General features: G+C 38.0%; 1 protein-coding gene across 1 annotated transcript in view; it reads left to right on the top strand.

Moving 5' to 3' along the window:
• The first annotated feature begins 4,839 nt into the window (after positions 1 to 4,839).
• Positions 4,840 to 27,397, top strand: part of LOC140240786 (protein SCAI-like) — a 28,540-nt gene continuing 5,982 nt past the window's right edge. The window contains exons 1-12 of the mRNA XM_072320559.1: positions 4,840 to 4,992; positions 6,548 to 6,643; positions 8,475 to 8,561; positions 14,246 to 14,344; positions 14,994 to 15,090; positions 17,363 to 17,461; positions 18,773 to 18,925; positions 20,345 to 20,434; positions 21,248 to 21,343; positions 22,746 to 22,915; positions 24,308 to 24,389; positions 25,021 to 25,270. Coding sequence (XP_072176660.1) covers positions 4,889 to 4,992; positions 6,548 to 6,643; positions 8,475 to 8,561; positions 14,246 to 14,344; positions 14,994 to 15,090; positions 17,363 to 17,461; positions 18,773 to 18,925; positions 20,345 to 20,434; positions 21,248 to 21,343; positions 22,746 to 22,915; positions 24,308 to 24,389; positions 25,021 to 25,270 — 1,423 coding nt within the window. The 5' untranslated portion in view covers positions 4,840 to 4,888. The remainder of the gene's footprint in view (positions 4,993 to 6,547; positions 6,644 to 8,474; positions 8,562 to 14,245; positions 14,345 to 14,993; positions 15,091 to 17,362; positions 17,462 to 18,772; positions 18,926 to 20,344; positions 20,435 to 21,247; positions 21,344 to 22,745; positions 22,916 to 24,307; positions 24,390 to 25,020; positions 25,271 to 27,397) is intronic.

Genomic DNA, 27,397 nt, shown 5'->3' with positions numbered 1-27,397 from the left:
TGAGTCGCTTTATGGTAATACTCCCACAACATAAGCCATCAGCGGTAAATGAGTACTTTGAAATGTCTTCCATCTTTGAGTCACACCGTGGTTTATTCGAAGCGGCATCAAACTTGCAACTTACCAGCTCCGTTTTATTAACAAACCACCTCAGGTTATCGTTCGTTGCAACATGGCTGGACGGTGGATCATACTTGCAGGTAATGACCACAGCGAACCCCACGACCCCTTGACCTTTAATGGAAGTTGTCACATTAAGGGCGTCCGTTCCTGCTGACGAATATTTTAAGAACTTCATGTGACATTAGATTCAATGACACTGCCCTGACCAGCTGATGATGATACCCTCACTGCAAACAAGAACTTTAGATGTGATGATTCCAGTACCACTTTTAATAATGGTTATTATCGTCATTATTATTACTATTTTTTATTATTATTATTATTATTGTTATTATTATTATTATTATTATTATTATTGTTATTATTATTATCATGATTATCATTATGCGTAGTAGTAGTAGTAATATAATTATCATTATTGCGATCAATACTTATTTATTTATATTATTATCTTAATTACTGTTATTATCATCGACAATATAATTCATCTTCATCATGTCGCGTTCTGAACAGGACAGAACAGGGACCGGACAGTGACAGCTTACATGATACATCACGGAGTTGCCAATTTGTGCTTGATTGATTATATTGAGAAGATGATAACTTCTTAGTTTAAGTTTTGATCAGATTTTGCCATAACTTTCACTGCTCTGTTCCTCTTCAATTTCTCTGCTTCTATTAAAGTACTTAATGTCGGGATAAAAATCATGACCCCTTAAAAAAAAAAAAAAAACCCTACCCCCCACCCGCGAACAAAAGGGAAGTCATGCATGTAAAAAAAAAAAGCATAACATATGATAATCATGTCTAAATAGCGTTCTAGCCAGACTTATAAATACATATTACTGCCTTGCAAGTCATGAGAAATTCAGTGGAGGCATCAAGGACATCGGCCATCAGTTTTCTTAATTTCTGACATTGTTCGTAAAGAAAAATCAGGGAAAAGAAAAAAAAAACTAACCTTATTTTGTTCTATTATGAAATCATCAGCAAAACGCATCGGACGATGAACCACACCTATACTTATGATACTTTCCAGAGGCCTCGGATAATTCTTTGTCTTCACATTATGCGTATATGAGCTGGGAATCACTGTGTGAATTTTCACTATCGCTTAAAAAAAAAAATCATGTTGACTATGCCAATTCTTTTAGGAACACATTTTGTTCGATGCAAGTAATTTTCAGAATACAGCAGCACGTGTCAACTGTCCCAAATTAAGATACACGGACTTTTTTTTTTTTTTTTTGAAGTAATTCGACAAAAAGATATCCATCTCTGGTATAGATGATGATTAACTCTCACTGGCGCTTACCTTCCGGGAAGCCGTATAAGATCCAAGAGAGGAAAGAAAGGAATACCAAGAACTTGGCCATCATAGTGATAGTTCCATAGTACAATTTGCATTTACTGGGTTGTCTCAAGTAAGCAGAACAAAACACGACTGCGTTGTATAGTGGCCTTCTCTTGTCTATTGGCAGTGACGACTTCCTTCTCTCGATGAGCTAAATGTCTTTCCATGCACTGAAATTATGGAATGCATTGTTAGGATGCATCGACAATGCAAGTACTATGAAGTTACACGTGACCAGCTAATAGTATGTAGCCGTTGATAATGATGGCAAAAGTGGATTATGATTTATGCATGGGCGGCGGAACCGTGGGGGCCGTGGGGGCTCGGGCCCCTACACTTTTTGTGCACCATACAAAGGAATACATAAGGTGTCATCACTTTGGGCCCCCACACTTTTTTTAAACCCGGAAGTACGTAATTGGCACTAAATATTTCCACTGAAGACTTTTTTTTTGCTTGTCAGCTGAAGAAACTCGCTGCCCACTGACGTTCTGTGCTTTCAACAGTGCTCTATAGATATTCAGGAGCCATTCGAGCAAAGGGTTATCCGGTTCTTTTTCTCTAGCGTCTCATTGGAGCGAAGGTGACAGCGGCAGACCTGACAACGCACTTTCGCAAGTTATATTTTCATTCCTGTGAGGAATTTCTTTCGCCTGATAGCGTGATGGAAAGTTAGCATTGGTGCTATCTTATGTTACAGCGCAAGGACTTTCCGTAAGACTGTTGTGAGTTGCCTTGCTACCTTCATGCACATAAAAGTTCCTAATAATTGTTCCTTCTCATAATATACCCGCTTCCGATAGAACTGTTATTAACATCCTGTCAGCGATCATCATATTTCGCTCTTATAGCGCTCTTGTGTGCATGCATTGTACATAGATATAGTATCGGTTATGGTGATCATAACAAATCACACGTATACAGCTCTTTTAAAGGGGTACTGTAGCTCCTACATCATGTAAATCAATTTCGACTTAGCTGAATGAAACCTAGCAAGAGAAGAGTGAAAATTTATCATGAATCATTATTGTAATGGATCATGCACATGCCACACTGTTGATGTTTTTCATGAACACAACATTTAAAAGATCAATGACATGTATTGTTTGAATTTAGGACGTTTTTTTTTTTTTAACTTGCCAACCAGTCTTTCCCTCATTTATTCAAGTCCATGTTCGTTAAAAGCAAAACTATTCACTTATAGCCTATTTGGCATTGTAATGAATGACTTGCCTTTGACTATATAGGATATTTTTTTCCCGAACCTGTAGTGTCCTTTTCTGCCGCTTTAGATTTTGGAATTCTCTTGAGAACAGTGTAAATGAGGCTTTAAGTATCAGTATGTTTACTTTTCAGTTAGAGGATTAATCATTATGATAACAGAGAAACTCCCATAACCGAAAGAGTTATACTCTTGCAAGCCTATGCCTTTATTGCCTCCTGTGAGACAGTTAAAAAGAACCATTGATCGTTTATCGTCTCTTAATACTTTCTCCTCTGTATACCTTAGTCATCAGTGAGCCCAATAATCCGTCTCATGCCTCGTGTGAGTTTGTTTTACCATTCAACCTCCTTTCCTTCGCCATTTCCCCGTCCTTTTTAGCTTCTTCCAACTTTTCCAAGTTTTGACTGATTTCCCAGAACTTTTTCATGTAGGACCTATGTTCATCTCTCTACTCATTTCGATTGTTTTTGTTATATCTATCATTTCAATGAAGTGAATGATCTGTAACGGGTTTGAATTGCGCTCACCTGTCTATTGATTTACAGCCAAGTGAGTGCACAATGAACGTTCATTATTCAAATTAATGATTATAATTTATTTATGGCATCAAGAGGTCATTATTGCCACTCTTTGACAAAGTGCCCTTTAACGACGATAATAATTACATGTATCGATTATCAGTTTCTTCTTAATGATATCCATGATAAAAAACTATGGACTTTCATCTCACCGGAGTTTATGTCCATGATTTTTTTAATGATTGTCATTACTCAAAACGACTGAATAATGTTGGCGTGTGTTTACATTGGTGCAGGGTAATTTGTCATTCGTTGCAATGACATTTTATTATCAGTGTTTATGTTGGTATAAACTTGAATGGAAAGGCAAACGGATAAAGAAACAAAAAATACTGTCTTTCTACGTATAGCTATATAGGCCCTCCTATTTTCCTCGCATGATTAAGATGATAGAGATTCCCAGATTAGAATCGACATAGGCGCTAATGATGTGAAAGGTTATTAGAAGCCTTTTTATTTTTGTTTTGAAAGACCAACATTTCCTCATAGACCCAATACTTTATAAGATATCTTTGATGAACTAAGTACTCACACATGTACAAACAAATTTGAACTTGTGAGCTTTGAGTTTTATTCAATTTGTCTGTTCTCTCTGCGAGTGGAATTTGTAAGATCACATCTGCTGATCTAGGACCCTATATTTTTAACGGACACGTCGGAAAAAGGAACCAGTGGGAATCGAAGCTGTAAGAGATTAGTCACAGCGATACATTAGAAAACTTGGGTCTTGGACCTGCATCAATGTCCAGCTTTGACCACCCTTCGGGTCTCACTCGTCCGGCATCAAACATGAAATATAGGTGGCCCATTCAGTATAGCAACCGAAAAGAAAATTTATAGTGAAAAGCGGGATCGGGAGTAACATTTGGATTGTTCTTATCTTGAACTCTTGTTGAGCGTTGAAAAACAAACAAACAAACATTAGGTCTATGCAGGGCCTCTATCCTGTTTATCCACAATCATTACACGCTATAATATTGTGTGTTTTGTATTTGTTTTGCTTTGATCTGTTTGATCTCTTTAATCACTGTTAATACGGGAGCACAGTTCCTTTCGAAAACTTGACCTACAAAGAAAATGGCGCCACTCTGAGTCTGCCGTGGCGCCCTGGGATTCTTCGTCTTGGAGATTGACACGCGGGTGGCGCCTCCTCCTACCAAACCCCGTTGGTGTTTCAGCGCATGCATAACGCACAACAAGTGGTAGAGAAATGCAGTCTTTCAATGTCAGCAGGGAAAATGAAGCCAGATGGCGTTACCTGATGAAACAGTAAAATCAATGCAGAAGCACACACACAGGAGTCATCTCAGGTTGGCTGTGGAGCTGACATAGAGAAAATCGAGCGAGTTGGCGTAGGGACATCATGTGTGTGCGTGTGTGCGTGTGTACTTGTGTGTATGTTGATCCGCGATTGCTTTGCATGCTGAGAGAAGGAAAACACTGATACTGCACTAGCCCTGGCCGTACGGCGTAGGTCGTCGCGGCGCGTCGTCGGTGTGAGTGTGGCCGTGGTAGCAGTCGCGTAATGTAGGAGGAGCTCGTGGAGGTTGGTACGCATACGCACTTCACGATCGATCGCGTCAAGAGAAAATTCTACAAAGATACCAGATGGAGACTGACGGTGAAACAGCCATTACAGAAGATGAAAGGAAAATTGTGCAGGAATTCAACTACTTGCACGAAAAATCCAAACAGCTCTTCAATGGTCTTAGGTAGGTGCCCAAATTCATACACAAAATATAATGTGATAGCGATGTGCGTGGGGTGGGATACACGATGAATGTACAGTACGGAGACCAAGATGCATACACATGTACACAGTCCCAGAGCATGAAAATCGTGATGGTGTGGTGTTGTCAGCAGTGAGGTTGTGTAGAATCTGGATCTAGATATAGGTCTAGCTCTAGACCCTATCTTTTATTCGTGTCTAGAAAACTGCTAATGTTAGTTCTATCAAACCCCGCCTATCCAAAGCAATTATTAGATTAACATAGGCCTACACACAAGTACAGTGACACTGACAGTGTTTATGTCAGCTGGATGTAGGATTCGATTAAATTTAGGAGATTCCAGTCATTTTTATTTTAAGATAAATTTAGTAAATTTACCGGTAGTTTAGAGACTCGACACAACAGCCCTGTAATGTAGTACTAGTTAGTGGTTAGAATGTTTCTAACGTTAGTACATTAGATTCTAATGTCAACGCTACAATTTTAAAAGCTATATAAAATGTTACATGATTATACTAACGTGTTAGATCATGCCTACTTTTGCATTTCCATCAAAATATGAATTTAGATTATCTAGACCTATTGACTGTTTCTTGATTTTCTTGTGGTACTTGATGGTTGAAACAGTGCTGGGAAGTATGAGTGAATCAATACTGACAATAATAGGTTTGTCCTTTTCCTGCATTGTTCATGGTACCATATTCAACGAATTGACTGTTGAATATACTTCTGACATGATGAACTACAGTAGTAAAAAAACAAGCCAACGTGATGAATGAATGATGAATATAAGCATAGCCTAGGATCTGGAGCTGGATCTGGATAGTGATTAGTGGATGTGTATACTGTTGGATTAGTGGTATCATAGTCATTCGGGAGAGAGGGCACAAAGCTAATTAGTTGTAGCAATGCAAATTGTGACTTTTTTTCCATATTACTTCTGAAGACTTCTGGAAATGGGCTGTTGTAATAGGCCTACTGTTGGTGGGAGATGATTCCAAGCCATGGGGGTGCTCACAAAAAAGAAAAAGAAAAAAAAAGTGTTTGGATTGCTCTGTGTTACAGTGACGATTTTTTAAAACTACTGTATTTCTCATGGTTTATACTTTGCCTTTCTAGAAAATTTTTGGTTTTGTGATCTTTGTTCTGTTTAATTTTTATATTTCTTTTAGATCTTGTTCTAATAAAGAATAAATTTCATTTAGTAGACCCAGGACCAACCCCTTACTGCTTTTAAGAAGGATGATAATTTGAGTGGTGTACCTGCCTTCTTGATGCTAGGGTGGGCAGGTTCCACCTGGCTGCCTCATGCTGGTGATGCAGCCAGGGTCCCTATGTTGTAGATGTGTAGTCTCCTGTGATGAATCAGATTAGGATTAGGAATATCTGGTTAGGTACAATGCATGTGTAGACTGTGGTCTCTTGTGCATATTATTGAATTTTGTATGGTAATTTGTTGTTCCATTTTGTATGGTAATTTTGTATGTTTTTTGTTCCATTGTGTATGGTAATTTTGTATGGCAATTTGTTGTTCCAGGGACTTGCCTCAGTATGGACATAAACAGTGGCAATCATATTTTGCAAGGACATTTGATGTCTACACAAAGTTGTGGAAATTTCAGCAGCAAAACAGGTATGTATGCCACATCTCCTGTCTTCACGTCAGTTGCGTGCAGTTTGCAAGTTTTGAATTGTTGCCATGCTGACTTGTGTCAGATATAAATCAGTTCATTTTTGTACTGCTGGTTTGGAAGCTTATTTTGCAGATGAAGACAAACTTTTTGAGTACTGGTAATTTTCTTTGAACTTGGTCATTCCTGTTAAAAAGCTACGTTGCTTTCTTCTACAATGTACAATAGATATATACATTAATTGTATACAATGTAGATGAGATTGTGAATGTACAGGTGGTCAATATGACATGTGTTGGAATGCTTTCAGAATCTTATCTGCGAGGAAATTTGCTATTTGAAACTTCATTTGCTAAATGAAACTTCATGTTTACACAAAATACAAACAGCATACTTCAGGTGTTCAGGATTTGCTCAATAGCTACACTAAACTGCAATTTTTTGCCCCCTCATAGTGCTAAGATTTGTCTTGTACTTGAATGTAAAAACCAGAAAGATAAGTGTACTGAGATGATTCATATTTTAAAGTATAAATTGTGCAGCGTTGCACATGCCTGTGGAATCTGGTTCGTATATGTAGCTGTTTTAATTCAAATTGTAGAGCCTTTTTCTTTTTTTTTAAAGAATTGAAGTTGTTCATTTAACCCATTCCTCCAACAATTCTTTGAAAGCCCTCAGTGCCCTGAATGAAATTCTTTTACCGGTACTTGTCGAAAGAGACCGGACAGTTGGTAATCCACCTGTGCGAAGGTAGTCAAGTAGTACAGGTTGTACATGTTGACTGCATGGATGGTATCGAATTTACATTTATGAGAAATATTGACTGTGCAAGCCTGAATAGTGTGCGGTAGGCTCTTTTGTTAATACTTTTAATTTGTGCACTGTCATGTACATTGTATGTACTGTGCAGTTATTGAAATTGAAACAAACTTTTGGATGGAAAACTAAATTACCGGTGCATTTTGCATCAAAAGAATGAAAAATTTGTACTTGCATGGTGAAGTTGTGTGTCATTTAAATGTACAATGTAATGTAAAATTGGCCTTTGTTTAAAAAAAAGAAAGAAAATACTCGTGGGTATTGCTTACAATGCAATGTACACCCATACACAAGCTTGTGTTCTTTGTAAGTAAGTGTTGTAAGTTAGCCCACTTGAGTTAGCCTTCTCTATTGGACTCTAATGCCCGTTTAACAAGAAAAAAAAAAGGGGGGGGGGAATGCACCATTTACAACCTTGTTTGTGAATTTCCTCATTGATAGCAAAAGCATATTTGTTTAATTTTTCCTCTTTATTCATTTTTGTTTAATTTTTCCTCTTGTGACTGACAAGTTGAGGGAATTTATACCATGACATCTGTGATAAAAATGTGATAAAATTGGACTGGTGTAATGCAATAATGTGAAGAGTTTGTTCGCAAAAACCGATAAGTCCATTTTTTTATATTTTGAAGTACGGTCTCTGTCATAAAGTACAAAATAATGCCTTTTTAATGACATATTGGTCACTACATATAAAGGTACATTTTTGAAGTTATGGTCAAAAGAAGCAAAAAAAATCTTATTATTCTCTTTATTTTTCTTGACCTTTAATCGCAAATATCTTCATTTGGCAAATATGGACTTATCGGTTTTTGCGAACAAACTCTTCATGTATTCAAAAAGATGTGATCCTTACGAAGTGGTAATGTTCCTGCAAAGGTTAATGGAAATTGATATGAATGCCAACCCACTTCCTTCACAATTCTGATTGCTCTTGTATTCAAAGTCTTGGGTTTTCCAGCCGATTCTAGTATGGGTGGTGTTAGATTGACGGTATCTTGTCCTTTCTTGCAGGCAAGTCCTTGATCTGAGGTATGGACTGAAGCGATGGCAGATTGGTGAAATAGCCTCCAAGATTGGTCAGCTGTACTACCACTATTAGTGAGTCAACTGTCAGTGACAATGTGATCAATTACAGTAAATAAAAGCTTTTGTTGAATTCTGCTGAAAGCATGAATACACAGTGCAGCTGTTCTTCTATTAAGCTGTGAAAGAAGACCTCATACATGTAGAACTGTGACAAATGTGCAAGGAAAGGTGAAGTTTATTAAAAATAGAAAAGGAGTGTGAAGACCAGCATTTTGTTGGTCCATTATCAGTTTTTTTATGCCTCCGCCACGAAGTGGTGCCGGAGGCATTATGTTTTCGGGTTGTCCGTCCGTCCGTACGTACGTCCGTACGTCCGTACGTCTGTACGTCCGTACGTCCGTACGTCTGTACGTCCGTACGTCCGTACGTCCGTCCGCTTTCGTTTACGCGATAACTTGAGTAATATTTACTGGAATTTTACCAAACTTGGTCCAAGTATGAAGTATGATGGGGCAACGATTTGATAAGATTTTGAGTGAAATCGGCTAAAGGTCAAAGGTCAAAGGTCAAGGTCAAATCATGAAATTGTATCCGTTTACGCGATAACTCAAGACTGTATGGAGCAAATTTCACCAAACTTTGTTGGAGGATGATGTATGATGGGACAATTACTTGATTAGTTTTTCAGTGAAATCGGACAGAGGTCAAAGGTCAAAGATCAAGGTCAAATCCTAAAATTTATCTGTTTATGTGATAACTCAAAACTGGATGAAGCAGCTTTCACCAAACTTGGTCCAAGGATGATATATGATGGGACAATTAGTTGAGTAGATTCTAGTGACATTGACAAGAGGTCAAAGGTCAAAAGGTCAAGGTCAAATGCTAAAAATGTTGCTATTTCCCCCATATCTATGCAATGCCCGCAGTTATTTTCTTGAAACTTAGTGTAGACATGTACTACTGCATAAGGATTCTCCAGAGAGAGTTTCATGTCATAAGGTCAAAGGTCAAAAGGTCAAAAGTTAGGTGAAAATGTTGCAATATCACTTTTCTCGCAAATGGTTCAATGTATCTTCATGGAGCATGGTACATATGCATGTACTGACTGGCAGGGATTATCTAGGGAATTTAGGGGTCATGGGTCAATAGTCAGGGGTTCAAAGGTCAAGGTCAACTCCTCAAAATGTTACTACTGTATTTCCCTCATACATGCATACTAGTATATGCAATGATTGCATTATTAGTTTTAAAAGTGTTTAATATATACATGTACATGTATTACTTGATGGAGATTCTCTTGGAAATTTCCAGCCAGAAGGTCAAAGGTCAAAGGTGAAGGGTTAAAGGTCAGGTTTAAATGAAAAAAAAAATATTTTGTACTGTAATTACACTCTTTCTTCATACCTTGAAAATTATACTCAATGCATAAACTTATAATAAGGTCGGTCAGAAGTCAAGTAAAAATTTTCAATTCCCCAAATATGTGTACCTGCACTCTTTAATAGACAATTTTAGCAAACCCAGTTCGTGGAAAGTGAACATTCAAGATATTTCTGACAAACCTGTTATTTCGATATTTTGCCAGTTATGTGAAACTGTCATCACACATTGTCAAGACATTGTACTATACACCTATTGGGAGAATCATGCATTATGGCGGAGGCATCAGTCGCCGTAGCGACATTTCTAGTTTAGATATCATTTGGATTAAACAGATTGTATACAGCCCAAACAGTATACCCACATTCAGTTTAAAACCATAAACTATGTTTTTAATAGATAACATTGCCTACCCCACTTTTGTTAATTATTAGTTTTGTTACTTTTGAGTGCTACTGGTTCCTCTAACAATCATAAGTTCTTACAATTCTGAAGTTATTTGTTAATTGATTATCCTGAAGTAATTTGTTAATTGATATCTATTTATTTTACTGTTTATTTAAGTTTATTTAACACACACACAAAACAAACAAACAGACAAACAAAAACAATACATAAAAACACACAAATTACATATGAATAGCTTTCTAGGGCCCCTGTATGTATGTACAATGTATTTAATATATCACTTTTCCGAGACTATTTAAGCCATTATGGGAGCAATGATTTGAAATTTTATGCAAGAGCACAGAATAGCATCTTTTTGATAACAACATCTCTCTACAGTAACAGAACCATAATGTGTGTCAATTTGAGTAAAGTTACATGTCATATTCTCCTATAGAATTACACAAATGATGAAAGAATAAAAAGGATGCCTTCTACAATCTAAGTCAAGGGAATTTTAAAGGGTGTGTACAGTTCTGGTCGAGGTGAAGATTTAGCTTTTAACGTTTTGCGAGATATTCAGAAACCACTCTATGAGATGTCAAAGAGCATGCAGTTCTAAGGGGTATCAAAAGTTTATTCGATGAAAATCGGTTTTGAAATGGCTGAGATATCCAAAAACAAGGTGAAACAAAGAGATCCTAATAAAGTTGTGGCATGTCGCCTTTTATTATTAACACTTTTTTGGATGTCTCAGCCATTTGAAAACCAATTTTCATCAGATAAACGTTGAATCCTTCTTAAAATTACATGCTCTTTCATATTTCATAAGAGACTTTTCATTATCTCACTTAGGAATGTTCAAAACATGAATCCCTACCTCAACCAGTACTGTACAGTCCCTTTAAATCTGTAGCTCAATGTTTTGGTTGTCAGGAATGACCTTACTTATCTCAGATCTACAGTTGTATGTTCTTATGTTTACATTGGGTCAGAAAACCACTCCTCTTTTACATTTTGGTGAAAAGAAAAAATGTTAAATATTTGTGGGAAAGTCAAATTTGTTTGGCAGAGCTGATTTTGTAATCGTAATATAGATTTTGTAATCATAGTATGGTGACTTTTTTCTGTATTTATTGTCCATGAATCGTTTTCGTAAAACTGTTTAATTGGAAACAAAAGGAAAAAAATATTTTGGGCAGGTTATGAATGGTAATTGTAATGTAAGTGTTGAGGCAAGCAATGCAGCTACACAGCTGTACTCTGTTGGTCACGGAACCCAGAGAGCTTTTGCCTTCTTCCAGTTGGACATTGTATCTCAGCTGATATACATGTCTGTATCATGTGAATGACTACAGTTGTACAATGTATGGTACATGATTTTACCACAGTTTGTTTTTAAAACCCTTTATGTGCCCAATATATTTGCAGTCCCACTCATGTGTCCCAATATGTCTCAGTCCAATAGGAAGGTAATGATGATGCAATATACATGTAGAGATCACAGATTTTGGGTAGTCTCTGTTTATTTGACATTACATATATGTTGCCCACATAGTTTTGGGACAGCTGTGTCAAATGGTGAAGAAAGCTCTCCAACATGCAATATGCCAATCGAAGAGCAAACTACAGTTACATTTTCAGAAAGAATATTTGTTAAATTGTTCCTATGGCATTCACCTAGATGATAAATTGATTAAAGGACAAGTTCACCTTCATAAACATACAATGTAAGGATTGAGAAAATGTAGCAATATTAGTAGAACACATCATTGAAAGTTTGAGGAAAATCAGACAATCCGTTCAAAAGTTATGAATTTTTGAAGTTTTTGTGCAGTAACTGCTGGATGATAAGACTACTGCAGTGTACGATATCACATGCGTACAACAATATAAGGGAAATATAAAGAGAATTTCACAAAATTTCATCTTTTGAAAAAAGTACACATTCCCTTGACTCGTTACCGACATATGTTATGGGAAATATTATTCCCCCTACCTTTAGAAAGAGGCAAGCCAAATGCTCTTTTATTATGTGAAAAAAATGAAAATATGTTGAATTTTCTTTACATTTTCTTTATACTGTTGTACTCATATGACATCACAAGCTGTAGTAGTCTCCTTGTCCAGCAGTTCCAGCACAAAAATTTTAAAAATTCATAACTTTTGCATCAATTTTCCAATTTTCCTCAAACTTTCACTGATGTTTTCTACTAATATTGCTGCATTCTCTCAATCCTTATGTTTATGAAGGTGAACTTGTCCTTTAATGCCTTTGGTGCAAGAAGAGATTGCATATTTACACAATGATACATCACTTGTCAGTAAAAGTCACCAGGAGCTAAAAATAAGAAAATAAATGCCAAGGTTGGAGAGACTATTGTGGAGTACATTCTATTGTGCGGTGAACACCTGTGCACAATATGTTCTAAACATGGAAGGTTGAGATCATCAACCTTTATTAGACTGTCCTTTTAGTACATGCATTGAAAGCATTTTTTCCTTATTGAGAGAGGAAAGAGGGTGGTGATGGTGTATACATGCATTTCGTTTAATGGAAACAAAAGATAATGACCTTCATACAAATGTACATAATTCCCATCTAGAATGGTACTTGACATTCTGTATTCCATCTGATCTGTAGCAAGGTTTTATAATCAAAGTGCATGTTTCACAAAATCAAGTGAATTTGAGTGACCTACTGTACGGTATGAATTCAAATGGCACTTCGCCAGTTATTTCAAAATGTACAACGTGTTCTGTATACAATGTACATCCAAACTTATCTGTAGCTGGATCACTTCCAAAATCACTTACAAAGACAAAAAGAAGTCATGTACTCTGCCCTCCATTAAGAACCAGTGTGTAGCTTTCTTAGTGTGGATGCTGAAGCCAGATCACCATGGCAACAGTGTATCAAGAGATGCAAGGTTGTGTATGAAATGAGTGCCAGTGTTGGATGTGCAGTAGGGATGTGCAGAGTGATTCATTGATCAGGAGGAAGTGACTACCACCTGGCAGGGGAGGATGTGGCTGAGGTGACATGGAGCAGTGTTGCACTCATGTTGCTAGGCAACAAATGGGGGTCCTTTTCGTGCCAAGAGACAGACTGTCAATCATACCAAGAGCTCTCCTTTTGCAACATGACTTCAAAAGTAATGAATGCAGCCCCATAGTGCAGCACAGTTGCTTTTGTTTTCTTATTGTTTCCCTCTGGAGAGAATGCTATTTTGGAGTTTTTGCTCACCTACACACAGTAGCGTGCCCGTCACTAAGATGATTTTAGGATAATAATCATATAGTGCTGCTTGTGATGATGAGAACAGTCAAGATGCAATGGTCATGAAAATGACTGATAAAGAAGTGCATTTGTAAGATTGATGATTATGTAATATTGATAATAAATCTAATAGTTATGGTAATGATAACATTGATGATTATTGCAATAAAAACAACCATTGGCAACATAGATAGGTAAATCTTTGCATGATATTAAAGCTCTGTACACATACAAATGTTGTATTGTGGTGTACTTTCCACAGCTTTGATATTGTATGACCACCACATTTTTTACCAAATTTTTACCAAAGGTACATTGCTAAGGATCTCAGTCAAATTCATTTGGTAAATTCTAACAAGGTCAAAGGCCACAGGTCAATGAACTTATCCAGAAAAACACTGTAATCACAATCTGGGATGTGCGGGCGAGACTTTGCATGGTGTTTGCCTTGTTTTTGTGCCTCCTTTTTTTTTTTTTTTATAGTGTTTTTACTGCAGGAGTATGGTTCATCAATTTTTAGAGCCATCATTGGGAAACTCACATGTGATGCAGAGTTACATTGTACTTAGTGTTTCTTGGATTAGATATAGTTTCCAAAAATATTTTAACTGTAGATTTTGCCGGACTATTCAAAACTTGTACATGTACTATGTGAAATTCCTTTGAAATGTTTTACTAACTGGTCCAAATTCATGCTTTTATCTTGCAGTTTAAGAACCAGTGAGACCAATTACCTCCATGAAGCGTACTCATTCTACTCTGCCATCAGAGCGAGGGCGTACTTCTCCAAAGTTAATAGAGAGAAAAGGTATGTATATATCTACTTTTTTTTTTTGCGCAATTAATTGATTGAATCTGTCTGTTTTCTTCTTTCAAAAGTAGTAATGAATATCTATGCTTGAAAGATAGAACTTCTCAAACATGTGTAAAAATGTGCAAGACTATTCTTGCCACAGATGCTGACTAATGTGGGCCTGAAAGAATAACTTGAGCAAAGGAAATTAGGGCCTGACTTCACAAAGGCAATTTGAATCAAATCCATGGTTCAAGATCAAATCTATCAGCTAAAAACACACTTAAAGTGTACTGTCATCCACCACGTACGGACATGACAGCACATGATGATTATTATATCTTGTTGGTACAAGTTTATGTATCATTATGGAGCGTGTTGTGCATACTATGCAACTGAACTTTGCATAATCCATTTGCAACACACATACAAAGATTACGACTACATTTACCTAGTTGTGAATTTTGGCCTTCAAATTGTGTCTGTGATAATGCTGACATTCACTTTAGCTCATAAGTGTAAGCTGTACAACTGTACACAAAAGACAAGACCCAGAACAGTGTAACATAGTCCTCTTAATGTGAAATGCCTCATGTGTTCCATGAAAAATGCACTTTGTGATGAAATGTTGTTCCATGTTGTTCCAAATGCTGTGCATGTGCAGTCCCGAACTGATGGTCAAGAAGTTGCGGTACTACGCAAGAGTGATTGTGGTCGGGCTTTTACTACGTAAGATGGATCTAGTCAAGGACTTGGTAAAGGTTGGTGTCAAATTTGTTTTCTTTAAAGGACAAGTTCACCTTCATAAACATAAGGATTGAGAAAATGCAGCAATAATAGTAGAACACATCAGTGAAAGCTTGAGGAAAATTGGACAATCGATGCAAAAGTTATGAATCTTTTAAATTTTTGTGTCGGAACTGCTGGACGAGGAGACTACTACAGCTTATGATGTCACATGAGTACAACAGTTTAAAGAAAATGTAAAGAAAATTCAACATATTTTCATTTTTTTCGCATAATAAAAGAGCATTTGACTTGCCTCTGTCTAAAGGTAGGGGGAATAATATTACCCATGACATGTCGGTAACGAGTCAAGGGAATGTGTACTTTTTTCAAAAGATGAAATTTTGTGAAATTCTCTTTATATTTTCCTTATATTGTTGTACGCATGTGACATCGTACACTGCAGTAGTCTTCTCATCCAGCGCTAATTGCACAAAAACTTCAAAAATTCATAACTTTTGAACGGATTGTCCGATTTTCCTCAAACTTTCAATGATGTGTTCTACTAATATTGCTACATTTTCTCAATCCTTATGTTATTGAAGGTGAACTTGTCCTTTAATGAGTGTGACCATTGTACAGTGTGACCATTGTACACTATGTCCCCCCAAAAAATTACAACGGGACCCTCCGCAAAGATATCTTTAAAAATAGTGAATCAATCTATTACCCTGAATTTGTATTTAAAATACAAATTCAGGGCATGAAATTATAACTCATTGCCCACATCTTACAGAAAACCCCACTCGATTTGCTTCAGTGGTCAAAGAGAAATGAGGAATTTTGTAGAGGATGTCGGGAATCTCTTCTGTCCAAGTTCTGCCTATTATTCACACACAAGATCATCAAAGTGCTAAAATTGGAAGAATCAGACTCATGACATGCTTTACAACAATCCACATTTCTCTGTGACCGCTTATCCAAATTGAATGGGGTTTTCTGCAAAATAGAGCTAAGATGTTATATCTTAAGACCCTGAAGTAGCACTTAGACTGGTTGTTCATATTGGGTGTTATCAATTCGAAAATCTGATCTGTAATTTTTGGGGCGACTTACTGCAGTATGTCCCCCAAAAAATTACAGATCAGATTTTTGCATCGATAACACCCAATATGATTAATTTTTTTAAAATGCTACTTCAGGGTCTTAGAATATAACATTTTAGCTCTATTTTAAAGAAATTCCCATTCGATTTGGTTAAGCGGTCACAGAGAAATGTGGATTGTTGTAAAGCATGTCATGAATCGGATTCTTCCGAGTTTAGCACTTTCATGATCTTGTGTGTGAATAATAGGCAGAACTTGGACGGAAGAGATTCCCGACATCCTTTACAAAATTCTGTATTTCTCTTTGACCACTGAAGCAAATCGAGTGGGGTTTTCTGTAAGATGTGGACAATGAGTTATAGTTTCATACCCTGAATTTATATTTAGATTGATGCACTATTTTTAAAGATATCATTGCGGAGGGCCCCGTTGTAATTTTTTTGGGGACATACTGTACAGATAGCTTCTGTTGTGTTAATGTGACTCTTTTTCACTTTATCAACTTTATCAATCAATAGTAATCAATGGCAGAACCATTCGTATTGTATGACTTTGGCATGCAAGTATTACAGATTTCAACATAGTCTTATGTTTTTGTCTACTGCTAAGGATCCACCAGAGCTAAGTAGGTATGCATGTATGCATTTGATGTATGTCAATACTGTGATGTTAGAGGTCTTTTTTTTTATAATTTTATTTTTTGATCATTCCAACTTCCCTGTGATGATGAAGATAGTGATAATAGTGATGATTATGGTGAATATGAAAAGTTCTGCTAGTGTATGTTTTTGTTAGTATCATCATCGCCATCATAACTACAGGATCTGTAGTAGGTCCTGTATTACATGGGATGCTACTGCCATCCGTTGCATAGTTAAATCATCTCTATATTTGCCTGGAACAAAATAAGGGAGAATCCATTTGTGTGTGTGTATTAAAGGTTGTGTGTGTTTGTGCTTTATTCAGGAGAAAATGGCAAGTCCTCCATAGATCTGTGTCAGTTGGTTGTGATACTTTCTTAGTCTGGCAGAAAAAAATTAAAAAGTTTGTCGTTTTCCTTTTGCTGAAGAGTAAAGTTCTAATGGTCGGCCGAAGTTGGCAAAATGCTTCCTTCTTCTCCTTTTTTTTTTCATCTTACATGAATGTGACAGATCCAATTTGGTTGAATATGTTGTTTTTTGCTGCTGCTCGTGTCCAACAGGAATTGAGCAGGAATTTGGAAGAATATCGCTCCAACTACAATGCGGAGGATCAACCGGAGTGGGACCTAGTGCTGGGTGAAATCGAGGCCTTTATAGATGTGAGCTGTCATACTTGTATGGTTTATGACCATTAATACCACTGATCAATTACAGTGCACTCCCGTTATAGCGAACCTGGCTATAAAAAAATTCTGGTTTAATAAATATGACAAAGTAAAAATTCAGGCTGCAACATTATCGGCTCTCTGTTGTCGATATAACAAAAGAAAACTGCCAGTCCAAAGGACTTTGTTATAATGGAAGCCCACTGTATCATGCATTAGCATAACAGAAGGTTAAAATTTATTGTGTGAAGTGGAACCCCACTCCATGTTAGGGTTAATTTTGATGACTGCTAGAGTGAAATCCAAAATGCATAAGACTGGTAAGAGATTCAGAGCATTAGGATCAATTGTAAATCTAGAAGACTAAAGAGTATGAAACAGGACAAGCATAAGGCAAGAGTTACATCTGTATGTTGTTTTACTGAGTTCTCTGATGCAGGTGATTGGGTTTAGCAGCACTTTTTTCTGCTCACGATGTGACCGTTTATGTCCTTAGTGGTCGTGCCACAATATCTCAAAAGGCAAAGTTTATTGAGCGTGCCTGGGTTTCATCCTATCTCAATTCTGAATAGGCGCATGTAATGCTATTGATCTGCTGCCAATGAAACTCTTCTCACAAAGTGGCCATGAAAAAAAAATCTTTAAGCAGGACACGTTGACCCAATTTCAAACAGTACCTGTGAGTTTCATGAATCTTGATATTCATAGGAAAACATATTTGTATGAAAAAAAAAAAAGGAAGAGAGAGAAAAACAATACACACCCTTCCTCTTTATTCTTCTGAATGAGCATGCACATTTTTGTGTACATTCTACTTTTGAGGTCTGGATATGGTACAGTATTGGTGGAGATGGTACAGTATAGGTGGAGATGAGAATTGGTCTTATTACTTTTTGCGAGATACCAAGAAAACACTTTTGATATAGTACAGAACATACCATTTTAAGAGGAATTCAAAGTTTATTTGATGAAAACCGGGTTTGGAATGACTGAAACATCCAAAAACAAAGTAAAACAAAGCGATCATAATAAAGTGTGGGTCCCACACTTTATTAGAATCGCTCTTTTTTGGATATCTCAGCCATTCTAAAACCAATTTTCATCAAATGTTGAATTCATCATAGAATTACATGCTCTTTCATATTTCATTAGAGGTTTCTCATTATCTCACCAAAAAATGTAAGAAACCTGAAATTAGGTCTCAACCAAAACTATACGATCCCTTTAAACATTTCCTGGCTAGGAGAGGTATAAGATCTGTTATATTAACCATGGCCCTGTTATTACATTCCACCACCCACCCAGGCTGATGAGGGCATACGGGTACTGGACGAACAGGCTTCGCCCCAGGTCCAAACCCACCGGCTCACCGAGGAGATTGTCCCCGCCAAAGACCCGTCCATTACCAGCGAGCTTACTCTGCAGGAGGCCATCATTGTGGGCAACTCAGCCCACCAGGTCAGCTGTTCTCACTTTCTTGTCCGTTACCTTCTACCTTCTGCGTACTGTAGGCCCTATAAGCTATTATTTTTGTGAGGGTTTAACCCTATTCTAACTGGGCTATGTGAGACCAAGTCTTTACTGGGGGAGGGGGGGTCAATTTGACCCCCCCCCCTTCAGATCTCGGCCGCTGATGGCGCGATCGCTACAAAATTTTGCCTGAACATAGAGCAGGATGTCAACTACGAGATTACTTTTCACATATTAGAAAAATATTGATTTTCTATTCTTAATAAATTAATTATATAAATTTATGCATGGAATTTATATTTTCACCTTTAACTCCATTAAAAAGACTGAAGGATTGCTAAATTTTTGTGTCAGAATTCCATACCCCTAATTCCCACTGCGTTTTTTGCGGGACTTGAAACCACCGAGGGGGGGGGGGGCTTTTTTTTTTTTTGGATTTTTCAAATTTTAATTTAAATGTATTTTGTATTAATTTATGCTAGTTTATGCAAAAATAAATTTTTGGCCTATAAATAAAAAAATAAAGCTCCAAGACTTCTAATTTTTGGTGAACATATTCTTTTCAATTTACAAAAATGTACTCAACAATAATATTTCTTATGTATTTTATTATTTATTGAATTTCTTATGTATTTCTTTGTTTTTTACTTTTTGTTTTTGTTCTTTTTTTTGTCAAAATTTGTCGCAGAAACTTTTTAAAGCATAAACAGGCTAAAATAAATCAGCCATTGAAAGTAAAAATATTCATTTTTATATGAATTAATTGCAAAAACACAGTTTACATTGGATTTGTACTCAAAATCATGTTTTTGAGCAATTTTGGGGTTGACAATTTTTTTCAAAGGGGCGTGGCTTCATAACGGTGTGCCCGGGAGTGACAAATTGTTTCAAAAGTTGCGCGATACTTGAAAGAAAAAAAGTCATAAAATGTCGCGGCAAGAGCATCACGCGTTGCGGAATAATCACGCGAAACGTCGAGGGGGGGCCAAAATGCCCCCCCCCCCCCCCCAGGTGGGAATAGGGTTAATTTTTGCAAATTTCGCAAATGACTGCTGGATCACAAATTTAACCACATGCAAAAATATCTCAGACTGACAGGTACTAGTGCACCAATGATAGCCGAGGTGTCCAAATCATGAAAATAACATCTCGCGAAAATGTCCTTGACCTTGTCATTTGCAAAAAAAAAAAAAAAAAATATGTATGCGAAAAACAACAGCTTATGCAGGTAGTTTGAGTGCCGATTGGGACAGTAATAATTGTGACATAATAGATCTGTTCATTTGATAAACTGGGATGGGGTGGGGACGGGTTGAGATGTTCAGCGGTAGAAGAATGCCCCATCATGTTAAAGGCCTTGGTAAGCAAGATAGTTATTTCTACCCTCCTGTTGCCTTGATGTTGCAGGTGAAGTTCAGCGAGCTGACCCTGGACATGTACAGAATGCTTCAGACACTGGAGAGGGAACCCACACTGAGAGACGAAAACAGCGTCAAGGTAGTGAAGCCATTCTCTTTTGTGTCCCACCCACCACAGGACATAAAAAGACTTGTGATCCATCGAGAGGGGGTAGGGGAGAGAAAACAGACTGTCAAGGAGAGGTAGAAGAGGAGACCATATCAGAAGGAGAGAAGGGAGGGGGATAGGTGAAGAAAGAAACAACAATTCAACTCAGAATCTGTCATATGTTACCATGTTACCCTCATAAACAGAGACATTGAATCTGAGAAGTCAGAAAGATATTCAGCTGAAAAGTGAACAATTTCCGTATAGATGTCTTAACCCGTTGAGGACGAGTCCCAAGTGTACTCGGGCAGGTGTTTATGGGAAATGCATGCTGTAGCAAAATCAGTCCGTCCTCAACGGGTTAATGATCTGCTGTCCACATTTGAAATTCTAAATACCAGGGGTAATGTGTTTATGATTGAATTCACTATTTTCCCCCTTTTAATGAAACATGGTTCATTGCTAATAGAACTGTTTTATTTGAAAGTTTAATCATGACTGTATTCAAACCTTGGATTTGATATTCAGTATTTAAATAATTGGCCAACAGATTGCCAGCTTCTTTCCTGTTTCTGATGAAGATTTGCAGTATAGTGGGGCAAAGCCAAGCAAATGAATTGTAGAATTCTGAAAATTAAGGAAATCATTGTTTGGTGACTTTGTCAGGTGTTAATCATGATGTATCATATTTTCAAGTAAACATGATGTAGCAATGCTTTCATCGGTCCAGTAGTGCACTATTTTTATAGGCGTTGGTTGTTAATAAATCCATGCTTTGGTTGTTAATAAATCTGTTGCTGACAGGACCAGACCCAAATCAAGCGGCAGAACCCCCACAAGTACCTCCTGTACAAGCCGTCATTTGACCAGTTCTACACATTCATGTCTGCAGGAGTGAAGGTAGGCGTTCTGAATTACTTGAAGGATGGCTTGGTTGGGCGCGTGTTATCAAAATATCTCAGGCTTGAGACTGATGAGTCACTGAACTATGTTGTGTATGGACAGATAAGCTGTGATGAAGTTGTTGTACGTGTAGCTCAGTGGATAAGACCACGGATTATCAATTGTAATGTCCCTGGTTTGAGTCCCATGGCTGCAGCAGTTCTGCCCAAAAGCAAAGCACTTTATCCTCATTGATTAGTCCTCCATAGGGAACTCAAAGCTGTAGGTTGCTTAAGGCATTCTGTGCTTCCTTTACATAGTTGTCACCTAAAATGAAGATAAATTCTAATCAAACTCTCAATTTCAAATAAAAAAAAAAAATGTTCAAATTCTAATTCTACTCAACAGTGACTCTTGCTACTGCAAGTTTCTATAAAATGTGGGATCACACCAGAGTGTATCAGTGACATATGTGACAGTGCACCTCAAAACGAACATAAAGTCGCACACACTGATTTTGCGTGAGGACTGAAAATAAGTGAAATGGGTCAACCTAGCCAAACTTGACTTTTTCATATTTTCTGAAAGAGCGGGTCTTCTTTTACATTATGCTAAAATTTGGTATCATAAAACGGGCAGGAAAGTGTTTTTTTTTAGCACTTTATCTCGAACATTTTTCGTAGAATAGTGTGATTAGGTGTGTCTATAGAATCCCTTTTTCATTTCTGAAAAACCTTGTCCACTTTCTTCACTTTCAACTCTAATAACTTTTGAAAGAATAGTGCTACTACTTTAAAAGTTGGCATTAATTATGGACAGAATGTGTTAATTAGGCATGCTTATTTTCAATTTAATCTGATAATCCCTTCATTGATGTTACTCTGGTGGCTTACTTCCTGTTTTTTGTCCCATTCACCCCACAGCCAGCACGGTTTGGTAAAGATTAAGCGCTTGAATAGACACTGTACTTTAGAGCCTCTTTTCTCAGTTCACACTTTTCCTGAGTTTGTGCTTTCTTTCCAATATTTAGATAGGTTAGGAGAGTCCATTTGATTTGAGTTATACATCATTTTAAAGCTTAAAGTCTGCTCTTTTAGAATATGGTCTTAACTAATAATTCATGTCTGGCGACTTTTTGTTTGTTTTGAGGTGCAGGGTCACATATTAAAAGCATAGTTTCTTTTATGTTGTGTTCTGATAGTTATAATGATGATGATAGTGATGAGGATGATTATAACAGTAGCCCTTCCTTTGAACTGAGACACATTGCTTCACCTGAATGGGCTTGCCGGTCTGCAACCTGGTCAAGTTTGGGAAACTTTTTAAATACTCATGAAAGTGCTTGGCAAGTTAAATACCTGGACACGTATAATGATTTACCAAACTTCAAATGTCCACAATGTCGCTATGCACGCTCCAGGAGCTACCACCAAATTCTGTGCTCCTGGTCTACTTGGCTGCCAGCGCCTCAGCCCCCGGGAAGCCTGACAGCGATGGGGCGTACGACATGGGCGGGGTAGCCACCAACCCAAAGAAGGAGAACGGAGAGAACCATGTGAAACGTTCTGCCCAGCTCAAGGACATCCACTGGTGGGTATCCTAGCATCAGAATGTAATCAATCCTGTGAGGAATCTGTGATTGAAGTATTTGAGACAAATATTGTCAGCCATACTTTCAGGGTGTGGAGTTCTTCTCCAGCCTGTTAAATTGGAAGCCACGGATACTCCCGACCATGTATCCTTTCTTCTCTTTTTTTTTCGGGGGGTGGGGGGGGGGGCGGAGGGGTCCTCTTGTCTTGTTATTTTTGTCTTCATTGGACTTGTAATGCATCGTTACTGGATGAATTACTCAATAAAAACGTAATTGCAGAGACTGTGCACCAAATTCTATTACAGCTTATACTCATGCAAGGGCATGTTCACACACACCTTTTGAGAGAGAAATGCTTCCTTTTTTTTGGGGGGGGGGGGGGTGGTATGTCCACCAATGTGTGGAAATTATGATAGCAATTTACAATTGTGTCATTTGTGTGGACTACACCTGTGCTTTGATGCATGTGCTTTGATGCATGTGCATGTGCTACACCTGTGCTTTGATATGCATGTATTAGATGACTTCATATGGATGAACATTGCATTTGTGTGTCAGCTTTCGATTGCACACAGAAATTTCACCGAGCAGTTGATCTTCATATCTTTTGATAGTTTAGGAAAATGCATCAGTTTGGTCATACGTAGGGTATTCAAGTCCCTCTGAAAATGTTCCTTTATTTTTACTAATATGCAGTAGTGACAGTCAGTTTTCCTGTGACACTATATTTTGTTCGTTTTGTCAACTTTGCTTTTTTGTGTGTATAAGTTCAAGTGAGTTTTTGCCATCTTGATACATGTAATAAACCTGAGTCAATTTTGTTTCAGAATACAGTACCTTGTGGGCTATATGTAGGGTATAATAAGTGTTTTTGCAGAGAGTTTGAGGATTTTTTTTTTCTTTGAAAGTATTGATTGATTTCCTTTGTCTTGGGTGGTTACGTAGTCAGAGAATTTCAGTTACTTTAATTACGTAGTCAAAGAATTTCTGTTGCAGTATAAATGCATCTTGATCTGAGATCTGATCACAGGATGCTTTTGACATTCATGCCAGTAGGGATTCAAACGATGCGGTCATACCTAACCACCAAACCTCTTATTTCATAGTTAAAGGTAAAAATCACAATTCATTCCTCTTTGGTGCCTAACAATGATATATGCTGCAGGAATGTCCTTTAATTTTCAAATAGAGTGTGAATACTTCTTGAAAATCTTCATATGTCAAGACTTGAATTCATTCCACTTGGTTGCCTAACCCTGAAATGTGTGCGGGAATGTCCTTTTCTTTTCAAAAGGAGTGTTAACACGTCTTCATATGTCACAGGGCAACTGCCTTGTTAGCGAGTTCATGCGTTTCCTCGTTTGAATTGCTGTGTTGTTATTTGTTCACAGTATTCACCCTGGGGATCTGTACCCATTCACCAGGAAACCCCTCTTCATTATTGTGGACAGCCCCAATGCTCACGCCTTCACGGTATGTTCTGTACATCGCTTGACCTGTCAAAATCTCAACTAGCAAGTAGTGCTGTATTCTCCATTTAATTGCATAGGATTACGGAAACTAGTTAATTGAAATACCCATGTTCAATCCAGTTGGAAGTACTAATATCCTATCAAATAGCAACCATTATGTAGAGACTTCTGGACTTAATGGTTCATTGTACCATGAGTTTCTAATCTGTCAAGAAAGCAAGTTGTACTTACCATGTTAGCAGTGAATCAATATAACAGTGGCATTCATGTTCACATGCTGAAAAAATATTCCACTATGAGAACATAAAAGTGCAAGAAAATATGTACCCGTTCGATTGCTCTTTCCACACATTAGGACATGTCTCTTATTTTGTACTTTTGAGTGTAATAAGGGAACAAAATAAAGAGACAATTTGAAAGCAACACCATATCTACATGCCCTCTACTTCAGCCTTGTTCAAGACACAATCTTCTCCTGTCCATAATAAGGGAGAAGGGAAATGGATTGTGGGAGATGTAGTGATAGTAAATTGTACATATTTTTGAATGTGATTAGCACTGAAGTGATTTTTGAAATGATATTGTACTAAATGTCCGTTGCTCCATGCCCTTCCTTTGCCCACACATGCTAGAGCATTCCCAACTTGTTTGGCCAGCCCACCATCTGCCTGATGTCGCCCGTCCAGCTGCCGGTCACCATCCAGGACAACGCGGCCAACAAGGGCAACCTTTTCACCCACTTCCTCCACGCCCCGCTGGCCGCCTTCTGCTACGTCTGCGACATCACCGACGTGCCCCGCCTCCTCTGGGACAACTGCCAAGCCATGGTGCAGAAGATTATCGTGGAGGGCCACATGCAGATTGTCAAATCCAAGACAATAGGTACAAACGATACAACTGTAGCAGTACGGATTCCCTAGAAGGGGGCTAGGGCAATTACCCCCGGGGCAACTACCCCAGACCCTTCCTCTGACCCTAACAGTAATCCTTATCCTGAAGCCAATCCAAACCCTAACCCAAACTCTAACCATAAACCTGATCCTAACCCTAATCGTTACTCTAACCTTATCACTAACCGGTATTTAGCCGGGGGATAATTGCCCTGATACATTCTAGAAGCACAACAACAGCAACAAAAAAGGTGGGGAAAAAAAAAAAATCAATGATCACAACAGATTTAATATCACGAGCGTTCGCCCGCGTCCGGCATGCCTTCTTATCTGTTAAGTAGCCAGCTTGGCTCGAGCTTGGCATGCGCCCATGCCGTCCGCGTTCGGGAACGCCAGCTTAAAAGTCTTTTGTTTAGTGCCTTTGTTTCGAACACAATAGCGTCAACTTCACTGCACCCAATTGACCACGAAGCCATCGCTCCATGTAGCCAGCGTTCGGGAACGCCCGGATTAAGTCTTCCCTTTGTCTTGTGCTGAACACTTATACACAGCTGATTTCATGGAAGCTTAAAAAACGGACAAATTAGCAAACAAATGAAACCACCAAAGGCATCGCGCTATTACGCGTTAGTAACGCTGTGATTACCTTAATTTGCGTCGACGAGAGGCGTAATCAAAAAGTATATCCGAAAGAGTATCTATTCCCCTTACATGAGCGTGAGACCACTCTTGTAAGCAGCTTCTCTGGTGAAGCAAAATGTGTGTAATGAAGTGACAAGTGTATTAAGAAAAACATTCACAATAGCTAGGTAGATTGACGGAAACTTGACACCCATGGCCGTGCCAGCCAGGCAATAGGCTGGTGGAAATTTCCAGGAACTTCAAAGCAGGTTTGCCGCCGCGCCGCCAGGCAAAACCGCAGGGTAAAGGAATTTGCGTACGCGCTGAATGGGTCGTAAACATCGTGTCAATTGCATGGGGCCTGGAAACAGGGGCTATGTATAGTAACCCTGTGCTGTATAATACGAGCATGCTGATGGAGACACGTGCTGGAGTTGGCGAGAGCTAGCTGATGAGAGCTGCCTGCCTGAAACCAGGGAGGTGCATACACATCTGGCTCTGCTGAAACTATGGAGCTATAGTACAGTAAAGTCGACACGATAAAAAAGTCCCGATTTTTGCCTTTGTTATTCCTTGAAAATTTATTCGTCTTAGTCGACATTTAGAAGTCGACAACTCGCGTAAGTCGACCTGATTTTTTTAGTGCCAACTGAGCTGAAATACGTGTTTATTCCCTCGTCTAAGTCGACATATTTTTTTTTTCGCTCAAAATCTTATCGCCATTCTCTGAAAAAGAATTGTTTTCCCGCGAGTCGGTAATTCGCTAGTGTACGGCGTGGTAGCGTTCGCGCCATGCGTCCATTGTCTTGTACGCCAGAAATGAAAGGGCATACATTCATTTACATTCTTTGGAGAATTACATGTAGTTGCCTACCCAAAGCAGTTCACTTTCCCCCTTTTCTCCTGCTCGTTATTCTCAAAACGCACAAACTGTGTACACATAAAGGTCCTAGTAGAAAATCATTATCAGAACATGATACACGTGTAGGTGTTTCTGTTTAACCGAATATTCTAACGTTAATTATTCCGAAGCGTTAATAGAAACCTGGGCCCGTTTTTAGAAAAGTAATCAAATGCAACTACATGTAATTAAATGCAACTGAAAAATAAATGCAGGTGTATCAAATCACGAGTAACTTTGCACATAAACGCAAGTGCGTTGCTGAAAAGGCTTGCGTTTGATAATCATATGAAACTAGAAAATAGTTGTACAAACCTGAAACTCAATTCCGTTGAAACGCAACTCTTAAAGTCAAATGAATCAAATCACGCGCAACGCTGTATTCAAACGCAAGAGCGTTGCAGGGAAGACTTGTGGTTTTCGTAAGAAACTAGAAACTGTGGTTAAAAGCATCTCTTAACATCTACGGAGGTGCGTTATTGTTGAAAAGTCTTGCATTATTTTGAGTGGTTTTTTTCGTACGCAAAATTAAAAATTAAACGCAGCTCTGAAAATCAATAATGCAATTGCAAGTCCTTGTGATCACGCGGAACGTTG

This window comes from Diadema setosum, chromosome 17 (genome assembly GCF_964275005.1).
Source record: "Diadema setosum chromosome 17, eeDiaSeto1, whole genome shotgun sequence".
Classification (NCBI taxonomy): Eukaryota; Metazoa; Echinodermata; class Echinoidea; order Diadematoida; family Diadematidae; genus Diadema; species Diadema setosum.
Note: the sequence above shows the minus strand (reverse complement) of the source record. Positions and strands in the feature narration are given on the sequence as shown.